Raw genomic sequence first — 21,386 nt, forward strand, 5'->3', positions numbered from 1 at the left:
AAATAATTATATGAATTTTTTAAGTGATGACATGATTTAAAAAAAAAACAAACTTATGTTTTATAAAGACCTTTTTTGGTGAATTTTGTAAATATTTTTTTAAAAAATATCATTATTTTTATTCAAAAATTAATTAAATAAACAAAACAAAAAGAAAGTCTTTTTTTTTATTATTTTACCCTCAACTCGGTAAGAAAAGAAGAAACTTTGATGTGTACGTAGACATGGTAAACTCGTCAGGGATAACTTTAATAAATTGAAAATATTTTACTAGGTTGGGGTAGTATTATAATTTTAATTGATAAACATTTTAAATTGTTTTAGAGAATGTTCTTTAACCGTATTAAGTTAAATAGATTAAACTGTATATTTTAATACGAGAAGAGAACATAGTGTACTACTCACATCGATCATGTATTGGAAGTGTAATTGTGGCATTTAATTAAAGATTAAACAATATATTTTAACAAAACGAGAAAGAGCATTGTGGATAAGTATAATTTGATCTAAATAAATATAATTTACCAAAAAGTATTGTAAATAAAAAGAATAATACTCAAATAACTAAATTAATTTCCTAAAAAGACATACTTATCAATATTATACATGGCATATATAAGGATAAAATTTAGTTGCAATCCTTTCAGTGTTTTTAGTGTGTTATCTTGAGTGAGTATTGTTAAACTTATGTGTTGAACGAAACAAGCAGTTTGTCTAAATAATGTTCTTTCTCATTTCAAGTGTATTTATTTAAATTGTTCCTGTTTTAAAAAAAAAATTATTTTAAGAAACAAATCCTAAATGCTTATATAAAATGCTTTAATATAATTTAAAGATTTTTTTAAATTTAAACAAACTCATTATAACCAAACTCGAACAGATTATGTTGAATATTTGCATATGGTATATGCATGTGTGCCTCTTGGGTGGGTGATATGAAAGCCAAATTCAAATTGTACGAGTCGACAATACATGCATGTTTATTACCTCGTTTCAGTGCGTGTAATGATAGAAACTAGGGGTTGAATAACAAATTCTAGCGAAGAATAATAGAATGCTAAATATAGAGCTTAGACTCGTATGTTTCAAATTCAAACCACGCTGTAACCAATCCAATTCATTCAATTACGATTCTCACTCCCCACCTCTCATTCCCAAGTATGAAAAGGAAAAAAAAAAACGTTCCCAAGTGATCATAATACAAGAGAAAGATAGAAATTAATTAACTTCATCTCCTCCTCCTCCTTCTTGCCTGGTTTGGTACCTCCAACCCAGGTGAGTTTTTTGGTTGCTTGAATCTCCATAGATGATTAAAATGACGTAAATAAACCGTATAGCATCCCCATAATCGGAGCACAAAGAAAAACCAAGAAGCCACTTTCTTTTTTTTGGCGTACAGGACAATAAAAACCCATCTTGTCTTGTAAGTTATATATATCTTTGTAATCTAATTTTTTCCTGTACGGCCAAACCAAAACGTGTTCTCCTTTGGATTTTCTTTATTACCCTTCTTCAATCATCATGCAACATTCCAGTGCAAAAGGTCTTTTGCTTTCTCTTGTTTGTGTCTTTGTTCTGTTGAATGAGATTGATGCTGGTGCTTGGAATGAGGAGCCAGGTTCTTTGATCTTGGGTTGTGGGTTGGATGGAGGGGGTGCCAAAGATGCTGATGGAAGACAATGGAGCCCTGATAGCAAGTTCTTGGGGCCAGAAGGTGGCTCAATCACATCCAAAGCCTCTTACCAAGATCCTTCTCTTATGTCTGAGATTCCATACATGTCAGCACGTGTTTTCACATCCGAGACAACATACAAATTCCCCGTCCAACCCGATAAGCGCTATTGGCTCAGGCTCCATTTTTACCCTGCTCTTTATGGCAGTTTCAATCCCTCTGACTCATATTTCTCCGTGACTGCAAATGGGGTTACCCTCCTCTCCAATTTCAGCGCTACAACCACTTGTGAGGCCCTCTCACAGGCCTACATTGATAGAGAGTACTCCCTTGCACCTTTGAATTCAGATGCCTTGACTCTCACCTTCAAGCCTTCTGATAAATACAATGGCACATTCGCTTTTGTCAACGGCCTTCAGCTGATCCCGATGCCCGAGTTGTTTGATTCTGGGGCATTGGTAGGTTATGCTGACCAAACCACGGATGTGAAGAGCTTGAATTTGCAAACCATGGTTAGGCTAAATGTTGGTGGACAGTACATATCTCCAACACACGACTCTGGCCTTACAAGGATGTGGTATGATGACACGCCTTACCTTTATGGTGCAGGCACTGGTGTGACCAACCAAGCTGAGAAGAATGTTCCAATTGATTACCAGACCATGCCAAAGTACATTGCTCCTTCTGATGTTTACTCCACGTCAAGATCAATGGGGACTGACAAGGATGTCAACATGGGCTTCAATCTCACATGGATCTTCCAAGTTGATCCCAATTCCATGTACCTTGTAAGGTTGCATTTTTGTGATTACTATTACTCCAAGGTCAATGAGATTGTTTTCGACGTATTTCTCAACAACCAAACGGCACAAGCTCAAGCTGATGTCATAGGGTGGACAGGAGGTAAGGGAGTGCCAACTTATAAGGACTATGTGATATATGTCCAAGATGGGGAGGGTGATGACAAGCTTTGGCTGGCTCTCCACCCTTCACCTGACTCAAAGCCCGAGTACTATGATGCCATGCTCAATGGAGTGGAAATATTCAAGCTCAATGACACAGACTTGTCTGGTCCCAATCCTCAGCTTTCGGAGATGCTCCTCAGGCAGCAGAAAGAGGATGAGGAAGCAGGTTTCACTAGCCACAGAGCATATCACAAGCATGCTGTTATTGGTGGAGCTGCTGGAGGTGCTGCTGGTTTAGCTTTTATGGCTGCATTATGCGTTGTGTACAACAAGAAGAAGAGAGCTCCAGGGTCAGAGGGTCAGACAAGCTGGCTTCCCATCTATTTGAACTCACACAGCAAATCCTCTGCCTCGTCTGGGAAGAGCGTTAGCAGTGCCAACTTATCTGCCATGGCTCAAGGTCTTTGCCGTTATTTCTCCTTGCAAGAGATAAAGCAAGCGACGAAGAATTTTGACGAGGCCAACGTCATTGGTGTTGGTGGATTTGGAAAGGTGTACAAGGGTGTCATTGATAATGGAATGAAGGTGGCAATCAAGAGGTCAAACCCGCAGTCAGAACAAGGAGTTAATGAGTTCCAAACGGAAATAGAAATGCTTTCCAAGCTGAGACACAAGCATTTGGTGTCCTTGATTGGGTTCTGCGAGGAAAATGATGAGATGTGCCTGGTTTATGACTTCATGGCTCTTGGCACCATGAGAGAGCATCTTTACAAGGGCAACAAGCCTATGTCTACTCTGTCATGGAAGCAAAGGTTGGAGATTTGCATTGGAGCTGCAAGAGGGCTTCACTACCTTCACACTGGGGCTAAGTACACCATCATTCATAGAGATGTCAAAACAACAAACATTCTCTTGGATGAAAACTGGAATGCCAAGGTTTCAGATTTTGGCTTGTCTAAAACGGGTCCAAACATGAACACTGGTCATGTTAGTACTGTGGTGAAGGGAAGTTTTGGCTACTTGGATCCTGAATACTTCAGGAGGCAACAGTTGACTGAAAAATCTGATGTATACTCATTTGGGGTTGTTCTGTTTGAAGCGCTGTGTGCCAGGCCGGTTCTCAATCCTAGCCTTCCAAAGGAACAGGTCAGTCTTGCTGATTGGGCATTGCTTTGCAAGCAGAAAGGAACTCTAGAGGATCTCATTGACCCATGTCTCAAGGGAAAGATCAATCCAGAAAGCTTGAACAAGTTTGTAGACACGGCTGAAAAGTGCTTGTCTGATCATGGTACCGATCGTCCCTCCATGAATGATCTCTTGTGGAATCTCGAATTCGCTCTCAACCTGCAAGAAAATGTTGAAGGTGGTTCAACTCATTCTGCTCGTGCTGAGGAAAGTAACTTTGAAGATGTAGGCTTGGGAGACAACGACATGGCACGTCACTATAAAAACTTGAGCCTCGGAAGTGAGCATGACCTTAGCAGCGATTCTAATGAGAATCCAAATGCCATCTTGTCAGAATTTGTCAATCCAAAAGGACGATAAAGATAAAATATGCTCTGGATAACTGGTTGTTTTGATGTTGGGGAAGTAGCTTCGAGCATTCATGGAATTCAAGCAAATAAAACCGCCTAGTTTGCGTCGCTTCAAAAGTATTTGTTGAATTTCTAATTTCTATCCTTTCCTCCCCTATCATGAATTTTTTATATTTACAAACATTAATTATTTTATACCCTGTCTCTGTCAGTTTGTATAGGCAGCACTTGGATTACTTGTTGCTTGTGAAATATTATTGGAGACTCTGATTCTTTACTAGCATTGTAGAAACCTCACCTATCCTTATCTGGCTTTTGTAAAATTCGAGTTGATATTTAATGCGTGCAAAAACGCTGTCTAAAATCTAGAAAGAGTTGTTCGGTAGAAATGTAATGTAAGCAGTACTGTTTCTTAATTTTGAAGGCAAAAGTTGCATTCAATACAGTTTCTAATGATTCAATTTTTTGTTATCTTTAACCTGAAATTAGGAAAGGAAAAATGTTTATAAGGATATTATATGAGAAAGATGATTTACGATCATTTCAGGACAATAATAATGTCTATCTCTTTCTTGAAAAGAGATGCGTGAATTACAATTCTGAGACTTTTAATGTCATCATGTGGCTAATGCCACTATCTCTTTCTTCAAAAGAGAAGCGTGAATTACAATTCTGAGACGCTTCATGTCATCATGTGGCTGTTGAGGGAGATAAGGCCCCTCTTCACCCAAAGGAGCGTTCAAATTTCAAGCTATATCTTCCATTGAAAACCAGCAAAGCTTTCGGGGGGATTTCCTTTGCATGGATATGAGATGACTTTTTTGTTACCAGATGAGAGACCTTCATGAGCACCATGGACTACTTGGCAAGTTCGTACGCTTGGCCTTCACTCATCTTTTCTTCTGACCCCAAACCAGGGAATTGTCCAATATCATGGCCTTCCAGTGGTTGAAACTCATTATTTAAACCAACAGCAAACTCTCCAGGGTCAGTTCCAGGGCTTTGGAAATAGTCTGCAATCTGTGTCAAAAAAGTGTCCAACCCAATTTTGAAAGAAAAAATAAATAAAAATTTATAAAGCACTTCACAATAGAGTAAAACTGAATTACTTACATAGGCTGAAGATGTCCAATTAGCATATTAAAAAATTTCGTGTAAGACAATGACAATACTTAACTAGTGAAAGTGAAAGTGAAAGTGGCATACATGGTTCGCTAGAGCAATTCCACTTAAGACAGCTGCCTCTATATTAGAACCTAGCAGCCAATCACCACATATCCCTGCCCTTCCAAAGGGGTCAAAAATGCAAGGAACTCCAGGTGTATTAGTTGGAAGAGCTGCACCCCTGCAAATCTCAGAATAACAATTTTCAATGAAACAAGTTTACATGCAAAGTTCAACGGTAACCAATATGATATTTTAGAACTTAAAGATTATTAAATATTATATCCCATCTGATTTGTTGAAGATTGAGCTGTGGCTTAGAACATCACAGAAGAAATGCTACTGAGGGAGCACACATAGTTAACAATTTTATCGTCAAGCAACTGTATAATGTTAGAAGTCACATTAACTGTACCCCTTCCCAAATGGCAGGCTCTGCCCTACTAAAAATAGACATTAATATTCACATACTCATCCTCCAGTACAAGAATATCCCTTATCATTTTATTACGGCCTTTTCTTTTTACTTGATATGATCCAAGCAAGTTGATTCAAGTAAACTGCTAATTCTTTCAATTTTATTAAACCATCTTGTTTTCTTCTGCTGTTCCCTTTTTCTTCTTATTAACCCAGTTACTTCATGCATAGACTACACATGCAAAATACATAGCTTGAAAATTCTGGTTCCCAGTTACCTACCTCCTTACTGAGCATATACAAGAAAAAACTCTATACGCCTAACTTGGTCAAAGCTATGGAAGGACAATTCAAAGCAAGCAATACAATACTTCAAGATACTATTCTTACCATAGTTGAAGCCTGGTATACAACGGTTTTGGAAGTGACCCTTTTGATAATCCAAGGGCAGACTCAACTCCATCTAGCATTCCTGCCTTTACCTTTGCTGCTGTAGCAGATGGGATGTTTTCCTGATAACCAAAAGTTGGTAGAAAGCCCTAAGTATTGCAGGCAATATATGTTCATAAAGAAGTCTAAATCAATGCATGACAATACAAAGGTTATAAATAATCAAATCCCTTTCAAGTGTAATTCTAGGTAAGATAACGAATGATATATCATCAGTAATATTCCCATCCATTCCCCACCCTCAAAACAAATAAAAAAATATTGAATATAAGCTAAATCCAATCTAACGCTGGTAATCTTAATTCATGATATACAGTTTTGAAAATTCAACCACCTACCTGTGGAACTTTATTCTGTTTTCCATAAGCAGCAGTGCTCAGAAAGGTCCAACAGTGAGGACCACCACACTCGGAAATCTCTAGTTTCTTGGTATTATTGGCCATCCATGACACTGAATCAACTCCTCTCACAAAAGCTCCTTCGAAAGGAACTTCTGTGCTCCCGGGAAAAGGAAGAGGGTCCTCAAATGCTGCTAGAAGGGCCCATATTGAACTCAAATCCAACCTCTTAACACATTATTAGGCAATATAACAGAAACAAGAAAAAGCATGAGATGAATAAAACAGTGCCTTAGCAGTAAATGAAGCTGAAAAGAGTGCTAGTCTATCAAATCAAATGAACTGAACAGCGTATATCTTGGACCAACCTTCATTTGTTTTGCAATTAATGGTAATCCTGATGTCATAAGCAAGCGATTTGCACATTTTCCTGTAAGCAAATATAGTTACAATAAGAAGCCAATAACTGTACAAATTTTCAGTTGATAATACAATTTCAGAATAGCAATCCAACTAAATGGTCTATATTAAAATCAGTTGAGCAAGGAAGCAAAGCTAAGAAAATATATGGTCAAGATGGACATATTATGTTACCATTGTGTGCAATAACAATGGCATCGAACTCGCCACGAGGCTTGCCATTTTCACTCAAGTGCCACATCCCATTGAACGGCTCCAATTTACTGATCCAGCACGGCCTCACCACATTAACCAAGCGACTCTGCACAACTCATAACAGCAGCAAAAACAGAAATAACAATCACTACGGCCTTGTTTAGATAAGCTTCTCAATAAGTACTTATAGGAGAGGGAAAATAAGTAAGAAGGTAGAATAAAGGCTTTGTTTGGATAAATTTTTCTATAAGCACTTACACGGGAGATAAGAATAAGAAAAAATGAAATAAGTTTCTCCTGTAACCTAATCTGTAAAAACTCACTTATATCACCTTCTTCAAAAGTTGATTTTAACTTATATATAAAACTAATTTAAACTTTAACTTAGAGGAAAAACTAATTATTTAACTTTAATTGAAGGTGTGTGTAATCTAACACAAGGAGTAAGGAATCACATGAGACAGTAAAGAATCAGCAAGGAAGCGCATTCCTTTGGTGGCGACATATCTCGCAGGAGAGGGTAGAAAGGGAACAAATTCACCACCATTGTTAAGGTCTCCAACGGTACCCAGCCACTCGCGCACCAAACCCTTCTCCATCCACGCGTCGACGATCTCAGCGAAGCGAGAATCGCTGACAGTAAAGAACTGAGCCGCATGATCGAATTTCAAAGGATGAGGATCGACGACTCTGGTTCCCAATCTTCCTCCGAGACCGTGAATACCCTAAAAAAACGTCGTTTAGGTTTGGCATAACGAAATTAGTTAGTTAGGGGAGGGAGGGGAGAGACTGACGGTGTCAAATACGGTGGAGCGAATGCCGCGCTTCTCCAAGAAGAGGGCGCAAATGAGGCCGGAGATGCCGCCGCCGATGAGGGCGACGAGGGGGTCGGCGGAGAGAGGAGAGGTGAAGGTGACTTGCTCTTGGCTGAAGGATTTCTTCAGAACGGACCTTCTAGAAGTTCCGTAGGAGGATTTCCTGCGGGTTTTGGAGGGAGAGAGTTTTTGTTTTTGAGCTTCCATAGTCACCGTGCCAAAACCATTGCTGCAACTACACACATGTCCAACCTTGAGACTTACACTCACACCAAGTCCAACCATGATTTTCCAGATTCCAGGACCAAGTGATTTTGTGTTGGATTGCCTATTAAGTACATGCAATCACCTTAAAATATTTACTGTTTAAATAGTGTCATAATCTCACAGGTTAAGAAATCACGTTAATCTTATTTAATTCACACAAAATTATCTATTATAATAAATACATGTGTCTTTATCGAGCAGAAGAAGAAGGGTGCTTCTGCTCAACTTAGCATAGCCCTAAATAATAAATATGAGGAGTACAAAAATGAATAGTAGTACTTGTTGGACCAACACCCTTTTTTTCTTTCTGCACTACCCAAATATGAGGACGGCTAGATATCTGATCAATCTTAATGTACACGTTAGACTGGCATGGGCCCACCAAATTGTAACTTTTTATTTTATGCATGGGTCTTTTATGAGGGCCAACATAGTAACCAAAAAGGCTACATTAACTAACCCTCCATTTGGATTCAAATAAAGAAAGTGAGAGAGAAAATAAAATTTTAATTTTTAAGTTGAGAAGGAAATGAGAGAAAATAAAATTTTTAATTTTTGTCACAAAAAATCAACTTTTTTTTCTATTTTCTTTTCTCTTCAACCAAACAAAAAAAAACATCACTATTTATATTTTTTTTCCCTTCATATTTTCTTTCTTTCCATCCAAATCCACCATAAGAGATAGCACTGTCTTTTGTCTTTTACGAGGACAGCTCCATTCAATTCATAGACTCTACTCTACAACAACAAAGGCCAACTGATCTCAAACACTCATCCTAATAGACTCAGAGTTTGGAGCATGCCACAAAAACAAATTATTGTTCTAGCAAAAACAAGAGTTATTTTACTCTTATTAATATATTTTTTCCTCTCTTTTTTCAACTATGCCACAAAAATATTTAAAAATTAAACCTAAATGCATTTTGGACAACGTATAAATTTGATAAAATAATCATTTATTTTTTTATTTTTAAAATATGTTTCGTCTCTCTCTTTTGTTAATGATGCGTTTATTTTTCTTCCATTGAAAAACACTCCCAGCCCCATTTACTTTTTTAACCTAGCTTTTTACTTCTTCCGTCTTAGGTAGCAATCGTATTCATCAATAATTTTGAACAAAAAACGAAAATCATTCGTAATCCACAATTTTGTACAAACACATATTTTGGTAATTATAATTTTATATTAATTTTAGATTAAGCAAGTATATGATCTAGAGTGATAATTATAGCGATTTATAAATTGTATGAAAGATTTGCAAAACGTAGTTGAAGTGTCAGACTATTATATGTAGGTGGAGGAAATTTCCTGTTAAGAGAAAATGCCATGTCGTTACTGAAAAACCCTGTGTTAGATTTTGAACTCAGATTTGACAGGAAAAACTAAATTATTTGTATAATTTAGCGTTTTTGATTTCTCGAGTTTAATTAACATTCATACAAAACAGCATGCCATGCACAGATAATAACAATAATAATAATAATAAAACAAATCCATGCTGAGTTCTGGAACAATCAAATCGCATAAATAACCATTGTTTTAACAAGTACCACGTGATCAAGAATCAAGATTAAAGATGTGTTCTCCTACTAACAATGTCAATTCTTGAAATCCAGCTCCTATTACCACCTAAAACAGAAAGACACTGGACACAGGATTTAGCATTGATAAAATAAGTTAAAGATCCTACAAAAAGGAATATATTTCATATAAATTTCCCTTACTAAGTCTGGAGCAATTTGAGGATATCAAATTTCGTACATACATCTTACATCAATAACTATTTATATATAAAACAATGTGTGCCGATATAACTTACAAAACATATACACTTCAAGTTAAAAAAAAAAAAAAAACAAACCACATAAAAATGTCAGTCCGGATGAAAAGAAAATTAGGCCATCTTTTCTGCAAAGTATCCCATCTGGTAAGGCAAAGGAAAATGAAGGTTATTTTCTTCTCAGCTGGAGGTCAGTAAAATCTTGATAAGCTCATGATTGGACTGATATGTCCGCATTTGTCTGCTCAGTGATTTTAGGAGGAGCTGTTTTTGTTTCCTTATCCAGTTTTGGTCGTTCTTTGGTTTTGCTAGAGCCATTGCTGTTACGTCCAGTGACCAGGTCCTTGTTTTTGGGAGGGACAAGGCTACCATGTTTTGGGTTATTGCCAACACTGTGACGTCCTCGAGTAGAAATTTCTGGGGATATGCCGGCAGCATCACCACAGCTCCTTCTCCGGGACAGTTTTGGTGACTTGGGGCGAGTCAGTGGCAGCTGCTATCAAAGGAAAGGGAATGAAGAGTTTTACTAACTGATTAATGATGGCTATTAGCAAATTTGGAAAACTAAAAATGACATGATCATGACAAGGCAATTTTGCATTCATGATTTTGTCACTGAACTCAGACAAGAAATAGTACCATAGCCATAGGTGTATCCTACTGTCAATTTTGCATTCCTGATTTTGTCATGCATTTCAACATTCCTATTGTATATTACTCCATCGATCTATTCGTGCATACTCTAAGATTCTTAATTGCAATTCATATGCATCCTGAGACTTGGAAAAGGCAGATGAAATAGAAAAAAGAGTACCTTCTTGAGTTCAGTCTTGGGGGGTGGCCCCTCATAATAGAAGCTTGGTACTGGTTTTGCCTTAACGACCAGCTTCTTTCTCAACTGTTTAATTGCTGCATCTTCCTCTTCCTATTCAGGTTATTATTATTATAAGATAAAAGTCAAATCAATATGCAAAAGGTAACCAGGAAGGATAAACAGAAATCAAGTCACCCATGTACATGGGCATGAAACTAGGCTAGGCTTTGGCTAAAGTGATTAGACATTACTAGCACGGAGGGGAGACAAAAATAAAAGCAAAAAGTGAAATAAAAAGCCACACATGGGCGGTGGGTCAGCAACTGTAAAGACCACTATACCTTTTTCCTTGCCTCATACTGGTTTTTTTCTTCTTCAAGAGCTCGATGTTTCTCCTCTAATTTCAGATAAAACTGGATAGATAAATCAAAGTGGCAATAAGAACAAAAAGTCAAAAACCACAAAATAGATTCAACTGATAACACCAAAGTTGTCAACCAGGAACAAACAACCCCAGAATATAAACTAGAATTAAATGTTCAGTAAAACATTACCTCCCTCCGTTTCTCTGCACGATCCGAGCATCTAAAAGTAGGGGCTGAACCTACAGTTACCTTAGATTTGGCAGTGCGTGCAGATGCAACGCTACTAATTATGGTTAAAGAACAAATGAAAACAAACACCATATTACATATTGCATCTAATATAGGTCAAATGTAGGTCTATTTGGAGGGTTCCAAATAGTTTTTATTAAATGCATAAGGAACTTTTTGATGTTTAGTAGCATTCAGTATGACTATGGAAGATTCTAAGTTTTTTTCCAATATACCTAAAAATTGATCTGTTCAGAATAAACAATCAAAATGTTTAAGTTTTGAGGATACGAGGAAGCAGCAGACCAATTATCTTCATCATCATGATACGACTTCCTTGGTGAAAAAGGTGAGTTTGGCTGAAAAAGAAAATGGAAAAGATTTTGCATATCAGTAATCTCATTAAACACACTCACACGATCTCACACAGAAACAGAAATACATGCAATTGCAAAGCATCCCTACTATACATATAAGAAGATTAAGGTAATTTCTTTACATAGAATTTCTAGCATAAGAGCAAAATTTCCAAACAAAATACTTTCTATTGGTAGCCAGTTTTGCAAAATCATAGGTTGAAGAACTTTGAAGACATTCAATCTGAATTGAAGTTGCATGTATTTCTTAGGTGTGGACGTATGGTATTGAGTTTCCCAAGAACATTTTTTGGTACCAACTGCATTTGAAATTGACCAAGTGCAACCTGTCAAATGTAGCTTCTCGATTCTCTCTTTAGCAGTAACCAGGTATGTGTGCCTCAGCGTCTATGCTTCTCCAGGGCCTTTAAAACCCGAAGATAGACGACGTCGCTCTCTCCTGGATTTTTTAATTCTCCAAGCAGACGTTGGAAGTCTTCCCTGGTGGCACCCACTTCAGCGGTCGTTCCCTTCCAGTCTAATTATTTAAACCATGGCTGATTAACTATCTAAATTTTGTGTTTTATAAGGAGTCTCACAGCAATAAGTAACTTTTTAAACAGTGGCAACAGGGAAAACAAATCTGGTCACTAACCTATATCATGCAAATAACCATGCATTAAAAACAAAAGGCAGATCCTAGTTCTGCTATTCTCTAAAACTTACATTTCCTCTAGTGCTATTGGAAACAATTCAACGTAAAAAAATTCATACACAACATATATTAGGACTATTTCAGATACTTGACTTGGTACGCACATAAAAATTTCAGGGCTTAATTACTATTTTGGTCCTCTAATTTATTTTTGAAGTTTAATTTGGTCCTCTTAGTATTAAAAATGAAAAACCTAATAGAAACTTCTAAAAATAAAAAGGCCAAATTGAAATGCTTTTGAAAATTAGAGGACCTAATTGAACCTTTTAATAATAAGAGGACCAAATTAAACTTCAAAAATGAATTAGAGGACCAAAATAGTAATTAAGCCAAATTTCAGACACTCAAACTTAAAATGATGGCACAATACCTGTGAATTCTTAGAGGAATTAGGCGAGTGTATATTGTTAGCTTTAGGAGATAAGTTCAGACCACTTGCGTCAGCTTCAGTATCAACAGCCTGTGCGTGGGTGACATGCTTTTCAGTAACCTGATCAGATGGCTGTGGAACAGAGGGGCTTGGAACCTGATCAGATTTCTCATTCTCCTCTTCTGGCAAGCCAGCATTTAATTTCATGTTTTTGGCACTCAAAACATCTTTCCTCTCATGATGTTTCTCAAACGAATTAGCTTCAGCAGATTCCTTTATCTCATGATCCATTGCTTGAACCATTGCCGCAATTTTGGGAGAAACACGCATTCTATCACTTAAACTGCCATTTGAAGCCCCTATCGCACCATTTGGCTTCTTTTCCATAACCTGTATGCCAGTAACTTCCCTTCCCATAACGCTGCATGGTATAAGTTGCAGGGTAAGTAACAAAACATTTTGAATAGGTTGCTTATGTTGATGAAGAAAATATATGCCTTTGACATGCAAAGAAGAAATTTAAATGTCTATTAGAACAAGAATATATTAAGAAGGTGGATATATAAACATTCTCCGGCTACAGGAGCAGATCTCTTCAACTAGCCTAAAACATAATATACATTATTGTCTGCAAAAGCAAACAGATCAAGAAAAGAACATGAGGCATGGAACAGAAGCATCTCTGCTCTACGTATCCCAAAGTTCAAGGGTCAAGACAAACTATGTGTAACAATTACAAATCAAATTCTTTCTTCGAGGGGAGTCCACTTACTTCAGGAGTAAGTCTTGGATATATATAGCGTATTAGGTGACGGCGTCAGTAGTGCTAATCTCAATCATTCCATCCTGCTTAAATATAACCTTAGCTATATATGTAAGATCAAATGATCAAGAGTGGCTCTTCTCGCCTCTCATGCCATGCTCTAACTTAATATGCCCCTTACACACACACCTATCCCAAAATCTCTGCGGTGCCAGAACTTGTTCCATAATATTTTCCACCCCAAACCAAGAAAGATGGCAATAACAAAAAGGGAATGAAAGATACAAATATAAATATACAAAACAAAAAATCTAAAAAAAGCAAAAAAGGGGATTAGATGTATTTCAAATAAATACATAAAAAAGGGACAAAAACACATAGGATGGAGGTATATATAAGAAATAAATTCCAATGCAAAAAGAATAAAAAAAAATAGATGTTGATTTCTGGACAATCAGGTAGATGGCAATTCGCTAGTAAAAAGGATGATTTATTCGAATTAAGTTTGAAGAGATATAGGAGACCTTGAAAGCATCTTGTGGCCCAAGCTAAGCTGACGCCAATGAATTAATCTCGCGCACGACACCCTGTTTGAAAAGAAAAAAAAAATGTTTCTCTAGCAGAAATTCTAATAACTACTCAGAAACCTTTTTGTTTATTTATTTTTTGAAACAAAAAAAAACCACAACAACAACAACGGTTTTGAATGTGTTTTGACTTGTAACCGGAGAAAAGCGGTAAGAGAGGCATTTGAAGGTATTATTCCGGGAATAACAGCAGAATCATTCGGAAACACGCATGCAAATTTTAACGACGAGGTCGGGGAAAGGCAATTCCAACGTGGCCCAAGGACGAAAAATATACACAAAATCTATTTAAATGGAAATAGAAATAACCAAAAAAGAGTCCATGGTTTGGCTTGGCTTCGTTTAATTAACAAAAACAGGAACATTAAAACATGACATAAGCATTGAAATAAGAACAAAACAGATCTCCGAAATAGGAAAATAAGAGAGGCACATTGCAGAGGTATGAGAAAAAGTGAGGAAGAAAGAAAAGCACCACAAACAAAACGATCTCGGTGGCGGTTGCGTTCCGATCTGACAAGATCTCGAGACTCAAGGCCCCTTTGTCTTCTGTAGCTAGCTACGTGCGAAATCCAAAATTTATATATGATTATTCCTTTTAGTTTTTTTTTTCTTTTCTTTTCCGATTATTAGTGTTCCTTCCTTCGTTGGTTTGGTTATATATAGAGGCAACCAGCCATTTCATTCTCGTGATTTTTATTTTTTTTAATTTAACCGTTTGAGACGGTGTTAAAATGACAGTCAAATTTCAACAATGTGACGTTCGAGTCAAATGGAAAACAACCCTCAGCCCCAATTTTCAATCCAATCCATAATAAGGTGCAGAAAATCAGAGACAAACGCCAGACACGTGTAGGGTCATGTGTGGATGTTGTATGACCCCATAAATATCACCATAACCCCATTCTTAAGGGCTAAGCTCATATATCCGTACCAAACTTTCTAATACACACCTACTACATATTCACCCAATATATCCCATAATGTTTGTTTATAGAAAAAAAAAATTAACAATTGTTATTTTTTTACACTGTTAATTAATAAAAAAAATATGATAAATATAATATTTTAAATAATTATAATGAAAATTGACAAACTTTTAATGTATTATATTAAATTTGTTTAAATATAGTGTCATGTGCATGTATTTGTATGAGGATATTAATCATATTATAAAAGATTAACTAAGTTTTTAATTTTTATTTTTTTTAAATTCAATTTTTAGTTTATAAGCAAAAGTTTGACGGTAAAAATCTCTTAACTTTTTTTTATTAGGAGCTGTAGATCTTTGACTGGTCAAGTTTCATAAACTTTTAGAAATTTTAGTTTTTAGTCCTAAACAAAAATTTGAGTTCATTATTTTTATTTATTTAACGATGTTTTAGGAATTAAAATTCTTAATAAAAAAAAAGTTGAGAAATCTTAACAAGATGAAACTTTTCTTTAAAGATTAAAAATTGAATTTTGAAAAAGTTGATGAACCTTAATTAGTCAAACTTTTATTTAAGGACTAAAAATTAAATTTCAAACAAATTTAGTAACTAAAAATTTAGTTAAACATAATTTTATATTATTAAATCAAAGATTTCATTAATAACTACAAATAATATGTTTTATTTTTATTTTTTATATTTTAATAGTAATTATATCAGTTTCTTAATGTGCCTAGAGACACAAATTAACAAAATTCTTAAATTAATAATGATAAAACTCTTAACATTATTAATAAAAATAATGTTTTTCATCCTCAATTTTGGGTGTTTTTTGTTTATAGTTTCTAAATTAAATTTTGACCAATATTAATACTATACTTGGTAAGCCACTTTAGTAGCTTATAAGCTACATTAACCCGCTTATAAGTTACTTTGACTAAATTCCTTTATTTTTATCCATTAATGTTTTTAGTCTTTGTAATCTTTAAATATTATTATTAAGTAATGATGTGACAATCGTTGAAAGTTATATGGCCTACCAATTTAATGTGGCAATCTTGTATCAAATTTACGAGTGAATCATGTTTTTAGTCCATTTTTTTAATAAATTCATTTTTAGTTCCTCGGTAATTTTTTTTTTTTTTACTGATTTTAGTCTCTTAACAATTTTTTGGCTAGTCTTAGTCACTTATGATTTTTTAACCAATTTTAGTCTCTAAACTTTTGTTCATCATTGATTTTAGTCATTATCATAACATATCCTTGTTAACCAATAATGTAACAATCATGTACCTTAACATGAACTACTAGAATAATGTAATAATAATGTGATAAAATATTATTAGATTAAGACATTTTTTGATGATTCTAATGCACTACAATCATCCTACATCCACCACCATCAATCAAAATCCTAATCACCAAAACAATGCTATAGTCATCTTACATCCACCCCCAAAAACCATTTAATTTTCTATTACCTCTCTTTCCCTTTCTCGCTTAACCATTACCATTTCTCTTTCTTTGTTTGTTTTTTCCCTCTAATTAATCCATCATTGTCGTCAAATCAGTATCATCTCTAGTGAACAAAAACATCATTCCTCTCCCTCGCATGGACCATTTTCTGACAATTTTATACTATTAGAAGATTTGTAGTGCCTCATAACTGTAAAAAAATATCTTGAACCAACAATATTTTGTATCATATAGCCATTACATTGTACTAGTAGTCTAGGTTGCAAGGCATGTGATTGTCACATCATCACTCAATTGTTATACTTGATGAAAATGATTAGAGACAATAATGGAAAAGAGTTGAAATAAGATCCGTAAAAAAAAATACCAAATAAAAATTTTGTTTAGGGACTAAAGTTGAATTCATAAAAAATGAGAAACAAAAAACATATTTTTCTCATAATTTTGGCATGTGGTTGTTTTGTCAGTCAAATTAGTAGACCACACGATAAGTCACCTGACGGTTATGTCATTACTTATTGGTGATACTTAATGACATAAATTTAAAATATAAATAAACTAAAAGTATAAATAAAGATTAAAATGGATCAAAATTCTTTTTAGAAACTAAAATAAACTAAATATTGAGAGACAAAATAAATATGTTTTTCCATAAAAAATAAATAACCATTATAACCCAGAAAAAAAAGTAATTAAAAAAACAATAAAGTCAAATGACAGTTTTAGTAGAATATTTTAAATTCTCAACTTAACTTGACTCGTGTATCAAGAATATAAAGTTTAGTTTTTTTTTTCTAAAAAATTGCTTCAGGAAAAAAAGTCAAGCTTTGAACCGTAAAAAAACTCATTAAATTTGATAGACCAACCTGTTTACATAAATATATAACATATATTGTATTTTATTATAATATGTTGTATTATATATACATAAGTATTCATATATAACACATAATAATATACATATATATAATTACTATCCATAAGTCTATTTATTTAGCTCAATAGGCCTATATATTCTTTTTTAGTTTTATCATAAAATAGACAATTTAGACAAGTTTATAGTCAAATCAGACTTTTATACAAATTAAGTTGTACCCTAATATACTAAAGCATAGTTAACCTTACTTATTTTCACCTTTATTAATAACTAGTTAAAAAATTAAATTTTAATGTGAAAATAAATAAATTTAAATATAAATGTAGATGTAAATCTATTACAAACACGAATGTCAAAAGTTAAAAAAAAACCTAATAAATTTAAGATAGCACAAAAGTATACTTAGAGAGAAACTCATCAATCCTGGTACATTTTTTTTTTAAAGTGCAACCTACTTTTTTTGGCAATATTACTCGAAGTTTTAATCTCCCAACTTATCCCTTTTCCAAGCCTTTTTGACCGTTCGTTTAGAAAAGTTAGCCTTCGCATTTAATTAAATATCCCCTCCAACACGCCGTCTCAGTACAATAGTAGTATAATACAATCATTCAATTATATTAATGTTATATTGACAATTTAGTTTTTCTAATCAACACACAAACCTTTGGTCTTTGATCATTAGCGTCTGTAGATCTATAACTATTAACCTGGATTAATTTATTGATTTAAGATACATATGCTGTCATCATTATAATTTAGACAGATATAACAAGCAAAGTCCAAAATAAACACAGTCAAAGTCGTAGAGGAGAATTAGGCTCTGGTTCATTTTGCTTTTTTAGAATGGGGACCTCCTATGTCCCTATGTGGCTAGCCATAACCTTGATTTTGTTAGTCACTTTAGGACATTAATTCCCCTTCCTTTTTCTTTCCCCGTCAACACAACGAATTTATTGGTTATATCGGCGGTAATTAAGAGAGTGCGGGGAAGTAAAGGGAAGAACGAATTTATAGGTTATATTGGTGCTAATTAAGAGAGTGTGGGGAAGTGAAGGGAAGAAATATGTTCAAATCACCTATCTTTTATCTTTTATTTATTTATTTATTAAATTTAGATATGGATGTTAACAAAATTCTCTTCCGTTTAAATGATATTATTTTTTCCCCTTAATTATTAAATTTTCATATGTTATTTATAATCAAAGGTATAAAAAATGAAAAAGCGAATAAAACATGAGTGGAACCTCGGCACGGGAAATGCCCACCATATATAGGTAGAGTTTGGATTGCATATACACATTTTTAATCATCTTGTTTTAATAAGCTATGGGGTCATGTGCTTCCAACCCCCTAGTTCTTTTATGGTTCATTAATCGTCCATGTGGACAGCATCATTTTTTACTTTTTATTGTTCATGGCTACGTGAAGGAATGAAAAATGTAGGCTTTATTATTCTAATTGATCTCTTTAATTTATATATAAAAATACTAACAACACTTTAATTATCAAATAGTTTTTCTACCTCAACCGACACTCTCCCCCCCTCTCTTGAATAAGTTATACATTCATGCAACGTGAAACACACCCACACAAAGTAGATCGTTGATGGGATGAAAATGCAAGTTTAAATAATATTTCAAGACCGAGTAATATTGTGGAGAGCCTGTAAGCATGTTTAGGAAGACGTTCAAGCTTGTTTTTAAACGTTTTATATGCGATTCAGTACAAAATAATCATATTTTGTTGTTATTTTTTAGAATTAAGTTTTCTTTTAATTAAAAGTATGCTTGACCAATATATCTTTTTTGCATTGAATAAAAATTTTATATTAAAATTTATTTCAAGACTTGTTTTCAGGTAAAAAGTGTTAAACAGAGACCAATTTCATTTTCAATCAAATTAAGTTAATTTATAAAATCAAAATTATTCAAAATTGAACTTTTTACATTTATCGTGTAAAACTGAATTAGTCTAAGAATTAGATATTTGATTTTTTTTTTTAAGTAAAGTCTCGTATGCAAACACCATATTATAGATGTTTTTAGTCTAGACAAATTACTTATAGTCTTAAAATAAAAAGTTGATTTTTAACCCTATTTAATAATAACACTAATCTTATCTAATGCATACCCTTGCTTTCGCAGTTCACTTTCATCTTTTATTATCATGCACCGACTATGTAAGTATGAGGAAATCCCTGTTGCCCATAAATGTTCATTCGTCCAATTTGTTCTCACGATAAGTTTGGGATTTTTTTTCTTATTCTTTATTCGGTGGGATGCACGTATATGATTATTCCATATTTATAATAATAACTTTATTATACAATGAATCGTAATCAAGACAAGACGTGGAAGCTTAACTGATAAAATGATTAGTCAATTGTGTCGAGAAAATGATAAATTTAGCAAAGGCCAATCCTAGAAAAGACGGAGACCTAACTACCAATTCTGATTTTCACTCATTGTCAACTTTCATCAACTTGGGGTCCCGTGCTAATGTCCAACCAATCACACTGTAACAGATTTAGACGTTAAACGGAGCAATAAGTACAATTAAAAAAACAAATTAATATATAATGTCAATCGCAAAGGGTATTGGAATTTTCTCAAAAAACAAAAGGTATTCCATCCCGCATCTTTCTTCCTATAATAAATCAATCATATATAAGCAAATTTGGGAGTTTATACCACACATAATTTTGATACATTGCCAGAAATAATCGTGATTTGGTTCGGGAAGATTCCATATTCCCATCAACAATCAAACATGGCTTATATTATCCAAGCCTGAGCAAATATATATTGATCAGTTTTGTGCGTCTATATTACACAGTGCATGTTCAGTGTTCACATATGAACGACTGATCACACCTTTTCTTTGTGTTGCTGTCCACGATCATGTATCACAACCCATTTTTCGTCTCATACAACTCAATTAAGTACTAACAAAATTAGCTAGAAACTTGCGAATTCATATTGTTTTAAAGAATTTACCTGTATGGTGCATAAATTCCTCACAGTTTAAGAGGCTTATTCCAATAAAAGTTGGGACAACAGAACTAGCAAATTTTTTTATTAGATAAACTTGCGATCTTAGAGGAAAAGGAAAAAGAGAAAGATGCGGGGAGAGAATTTCACACAAAAAAACTATTGAAGTATAGATATTTACATCTTATAATAAAAAAATGAGTCCTAAATTATTTTAAAAATGCTTTCTAATTTAATTAATTAAAAACGTGAACTTTTTGGAATATTCAATCAAAATATCCTCTCTTTTTTCTTAGTAATTTTGTGTTTTAATTCTATAATTGGGATTGCGGGAACGGTGTGAATGCTCTTCAAGTACGCATCACAATGGATTATCACAAAGAAAAGGACTAATAATTCAAAAAGGCTTTATGAGTTTATTTGGATTATCACAAAGAAAAGGACTAATAATTAAAAAAGGCTTTAGGAGTTTATTTGGATTATCACAAAGAAAAGGACTAATAATTAAAAAAGGCTTTAGGAGTTTATTTGGATTATCATAAGGAAAAGGACTAATAAATAATAATTATAAAAAAAAAGGCTAAACGGAATAGAGCATTTCAACGAATCAAATGAATTTGGCCTACACTTCTCCACGCGGGAAAATAAACTCTACTTTGGCCTTTATGTTGAAAGGATCATCAAAGAGAAGCTACTTTAATTTAGAGAATGCAACTTCCCTTTGAAGACAGAGACGCCGTGGCTGATTTTATTATTATGTATTGTCTGGACCTAGCTAGCTGCACGAATATACGCCAAATAAAGTTGTGAAAAAGATTATCACTACTATAATGTTGGGACCTTGTTTTGCTATCGCTGCATATGAACACCTGTTATTAAGAGTCAATAGCACCATAAGAGAATTTATTCATTTCCTTTCTTTTCATTGTAGCTATCTTTAATTTTGGGAAAGAAA

The 21,386-nt window shown here is 34.2% G+C and overlaps 3 protein-coding genes across 10 annotated transcripts; 1 reads left to right on the top strand and 2 right to left on the bottom strand.

The window, feature by feature from the left end:
• The first annotated feature begins 1,210 nt into the window (after nucleotides 1-1,210).
• LOC114400275 (receptor-like protein kinase ANXUR2) lies at nucleotides 1,211-4,528 on the top strand. The gene has a single exon (XM_028362640.1). It carries the CDS (start codon nucleotides 1,522-1,524, stop codon nucleotides 4,120-4,122), a length of 2,601 nt encoding a protein of 866 aa, XP_028218441.1. The 5' UTR covers nucleotides 1,211-1,521; the 3' UTR covers nucleotides 4,123-4,528.
• A 69-nt stretch (nucleotides 4,529-4,597) lies between these two features.
• On the bottom strand, nucleotides 4,598-8,264 carry LOC114400276 (renalase). 2 transcript variants are annotated; one of them, XM_028362641.1, is made up of 8 exons: nucleotides 7,891-8,260; nucleotides 7,552-7,821; nucleotides 7,076-7,202; nucleotides 6,850-6,911; nucleotides 6,482-6,709; nucleotides 6,084-6,205; nucleotides 5,319-5,457; nucleotides 4,598-5,132 (listed from the first exon to the last, which is right to left on the bottom strand). In XM_028362641.1, the coding sequence occupies exons 1-8, from the start codon at nucleotides 8,194-8,196 to the stop codon at nucleotides 4,971-4,973; spliced, it is 1,416 nt and encodes a 471-aa protein (XP_028218442.1). In that variant the 5' UTR covers nucleotides 8,197-8,260; the 3' UTR covers nucleotides 4,598-4,970. The 2 variants fall into 2 exon arrangements, with proteins under 2 accessions (XP_028218442.1, XP_028218443.1); XM_028362642.1 differs by having other exon boundaries at nucleotides 4,997-5,132; nucleotides 5,290-5,457; nucleotides 7,891-8,264.
• Nucleotides 8,265-9,846: 1,582 nt separating this feature from the next.
• Nucleotides 9,847-14,798, bottom strand: LOC114400052 (protein WVD2-like 1). Of its 7 annotated transcripts, XM_028362312.1 has the most exons (9): nucleotides 14,632-14,797; nucleotides 14,094-14,156; nucleotides 13,579-13,652; nucleotides 12,807-13,227; nucleotides 11,657-11,724; nucleotides 11,327-11,420; nucleotides 11,114-11,185; nucleotides 10,773-10,883; nucleotides 9,847-10,454 (listed from the first exon to the last, which is right to left on the bottom strand). In XM_028362312.1, exons 4-9 carry the CDS (start codon nucleotides 13,221-13,223, stop codon nucleotides 10,170-10,172), a joined length of 1,047 nt encoding a protein of 348 aa, XP_028218113.1. In that variant the 5' UTR covers nucleotides 13,224-13,227; nucleotides 13,579-13,652; nucleotides 14,094-14,156; nucleotides 14,632-14,797; the 3' UTR covers nucleotides 9,847-10,169. The 7 variants fall into 7 exon arrangements, with proteins under 7 accessions (XP_028218113.1, XP_028218114.1, XP_028218108.1 ...); XM_028362313.1 differs by lacking the exon at nucleotides 14,094-14,156; XM_028362307.1 differs by lacking the exon at nucleotides 13,579-13,652.
• Nucleotides 14,799-21,386: the final 6,588 nt, after the last annotated feature.

The sequence above is a fragment of the Glycine soja genome, chromosome 19 (assembly GCF_004193775.1).
Source record: "Glycine soja cultivar W05 chromosome 19, ASM419377v2, whole genome shotgun sequence".
Taxonomy (NCBI): domain Eukaryota; kingdom Viridiplantae; phylum Streptophyta; class Magnoliopsida; order Fabales; family Fabaceae; genus Glycine; species Glycine soja.

What these genes read in the sequence shown, in the direction of transcription:
- LOC114400052 (XM_028362307.1), bottom strand. An exon ending in AATTGGTCTGCTGCTTCCTC is followed by an intron (nt 11,421 to 11,656) that starts GTATCCTCAAAA and finishes AACCATAATTAG; the next exon opens with TAGCGTTGCATCTGCACGCA. An exon ending in AGTATGAGGCAAGGAAAAAG is followed by an intron (nt 10,884 to 11,113) that starts GTATAGTGGTCT and finishes TAACCTGAATAG; the next exon opens with GAAGAGGAAGATGCAGCAAT.
- LOC114400276 (XM_028362641.1), bottom strand. Translation starts at nt 8,196, where the DNA reads ATGGTTGGACTTGGTGTGAGTGTAAGTCTCAAGGTTGGACATGTGTGT. An exon ending in CATTGTTATTGCACACAATG is followed by an intron (nt 6,912 to 7,075) that starts GTAACATAATAT and finishes ATTTGCTTACAG; the next exon opens with GAAAATGTGCAAATCGCTTG. An exon ending in TATACCAGGCTTCAACTATG is followed by an intron (nt 5,458 to 6,083) that starts GTAAGAATAGTA and finishes TGAGATTTGCAG; the next exon opens with GGGTGCAGCTCTTCCAACTA.
- LOC114400275 (XM_028362640.1), top strand. Translation starts at nt 1,522, where the DNA reads ATGCAACATTCCAGTGCAAAAGGTCTTTTGCTTTCTCTTGTTTGTGTC.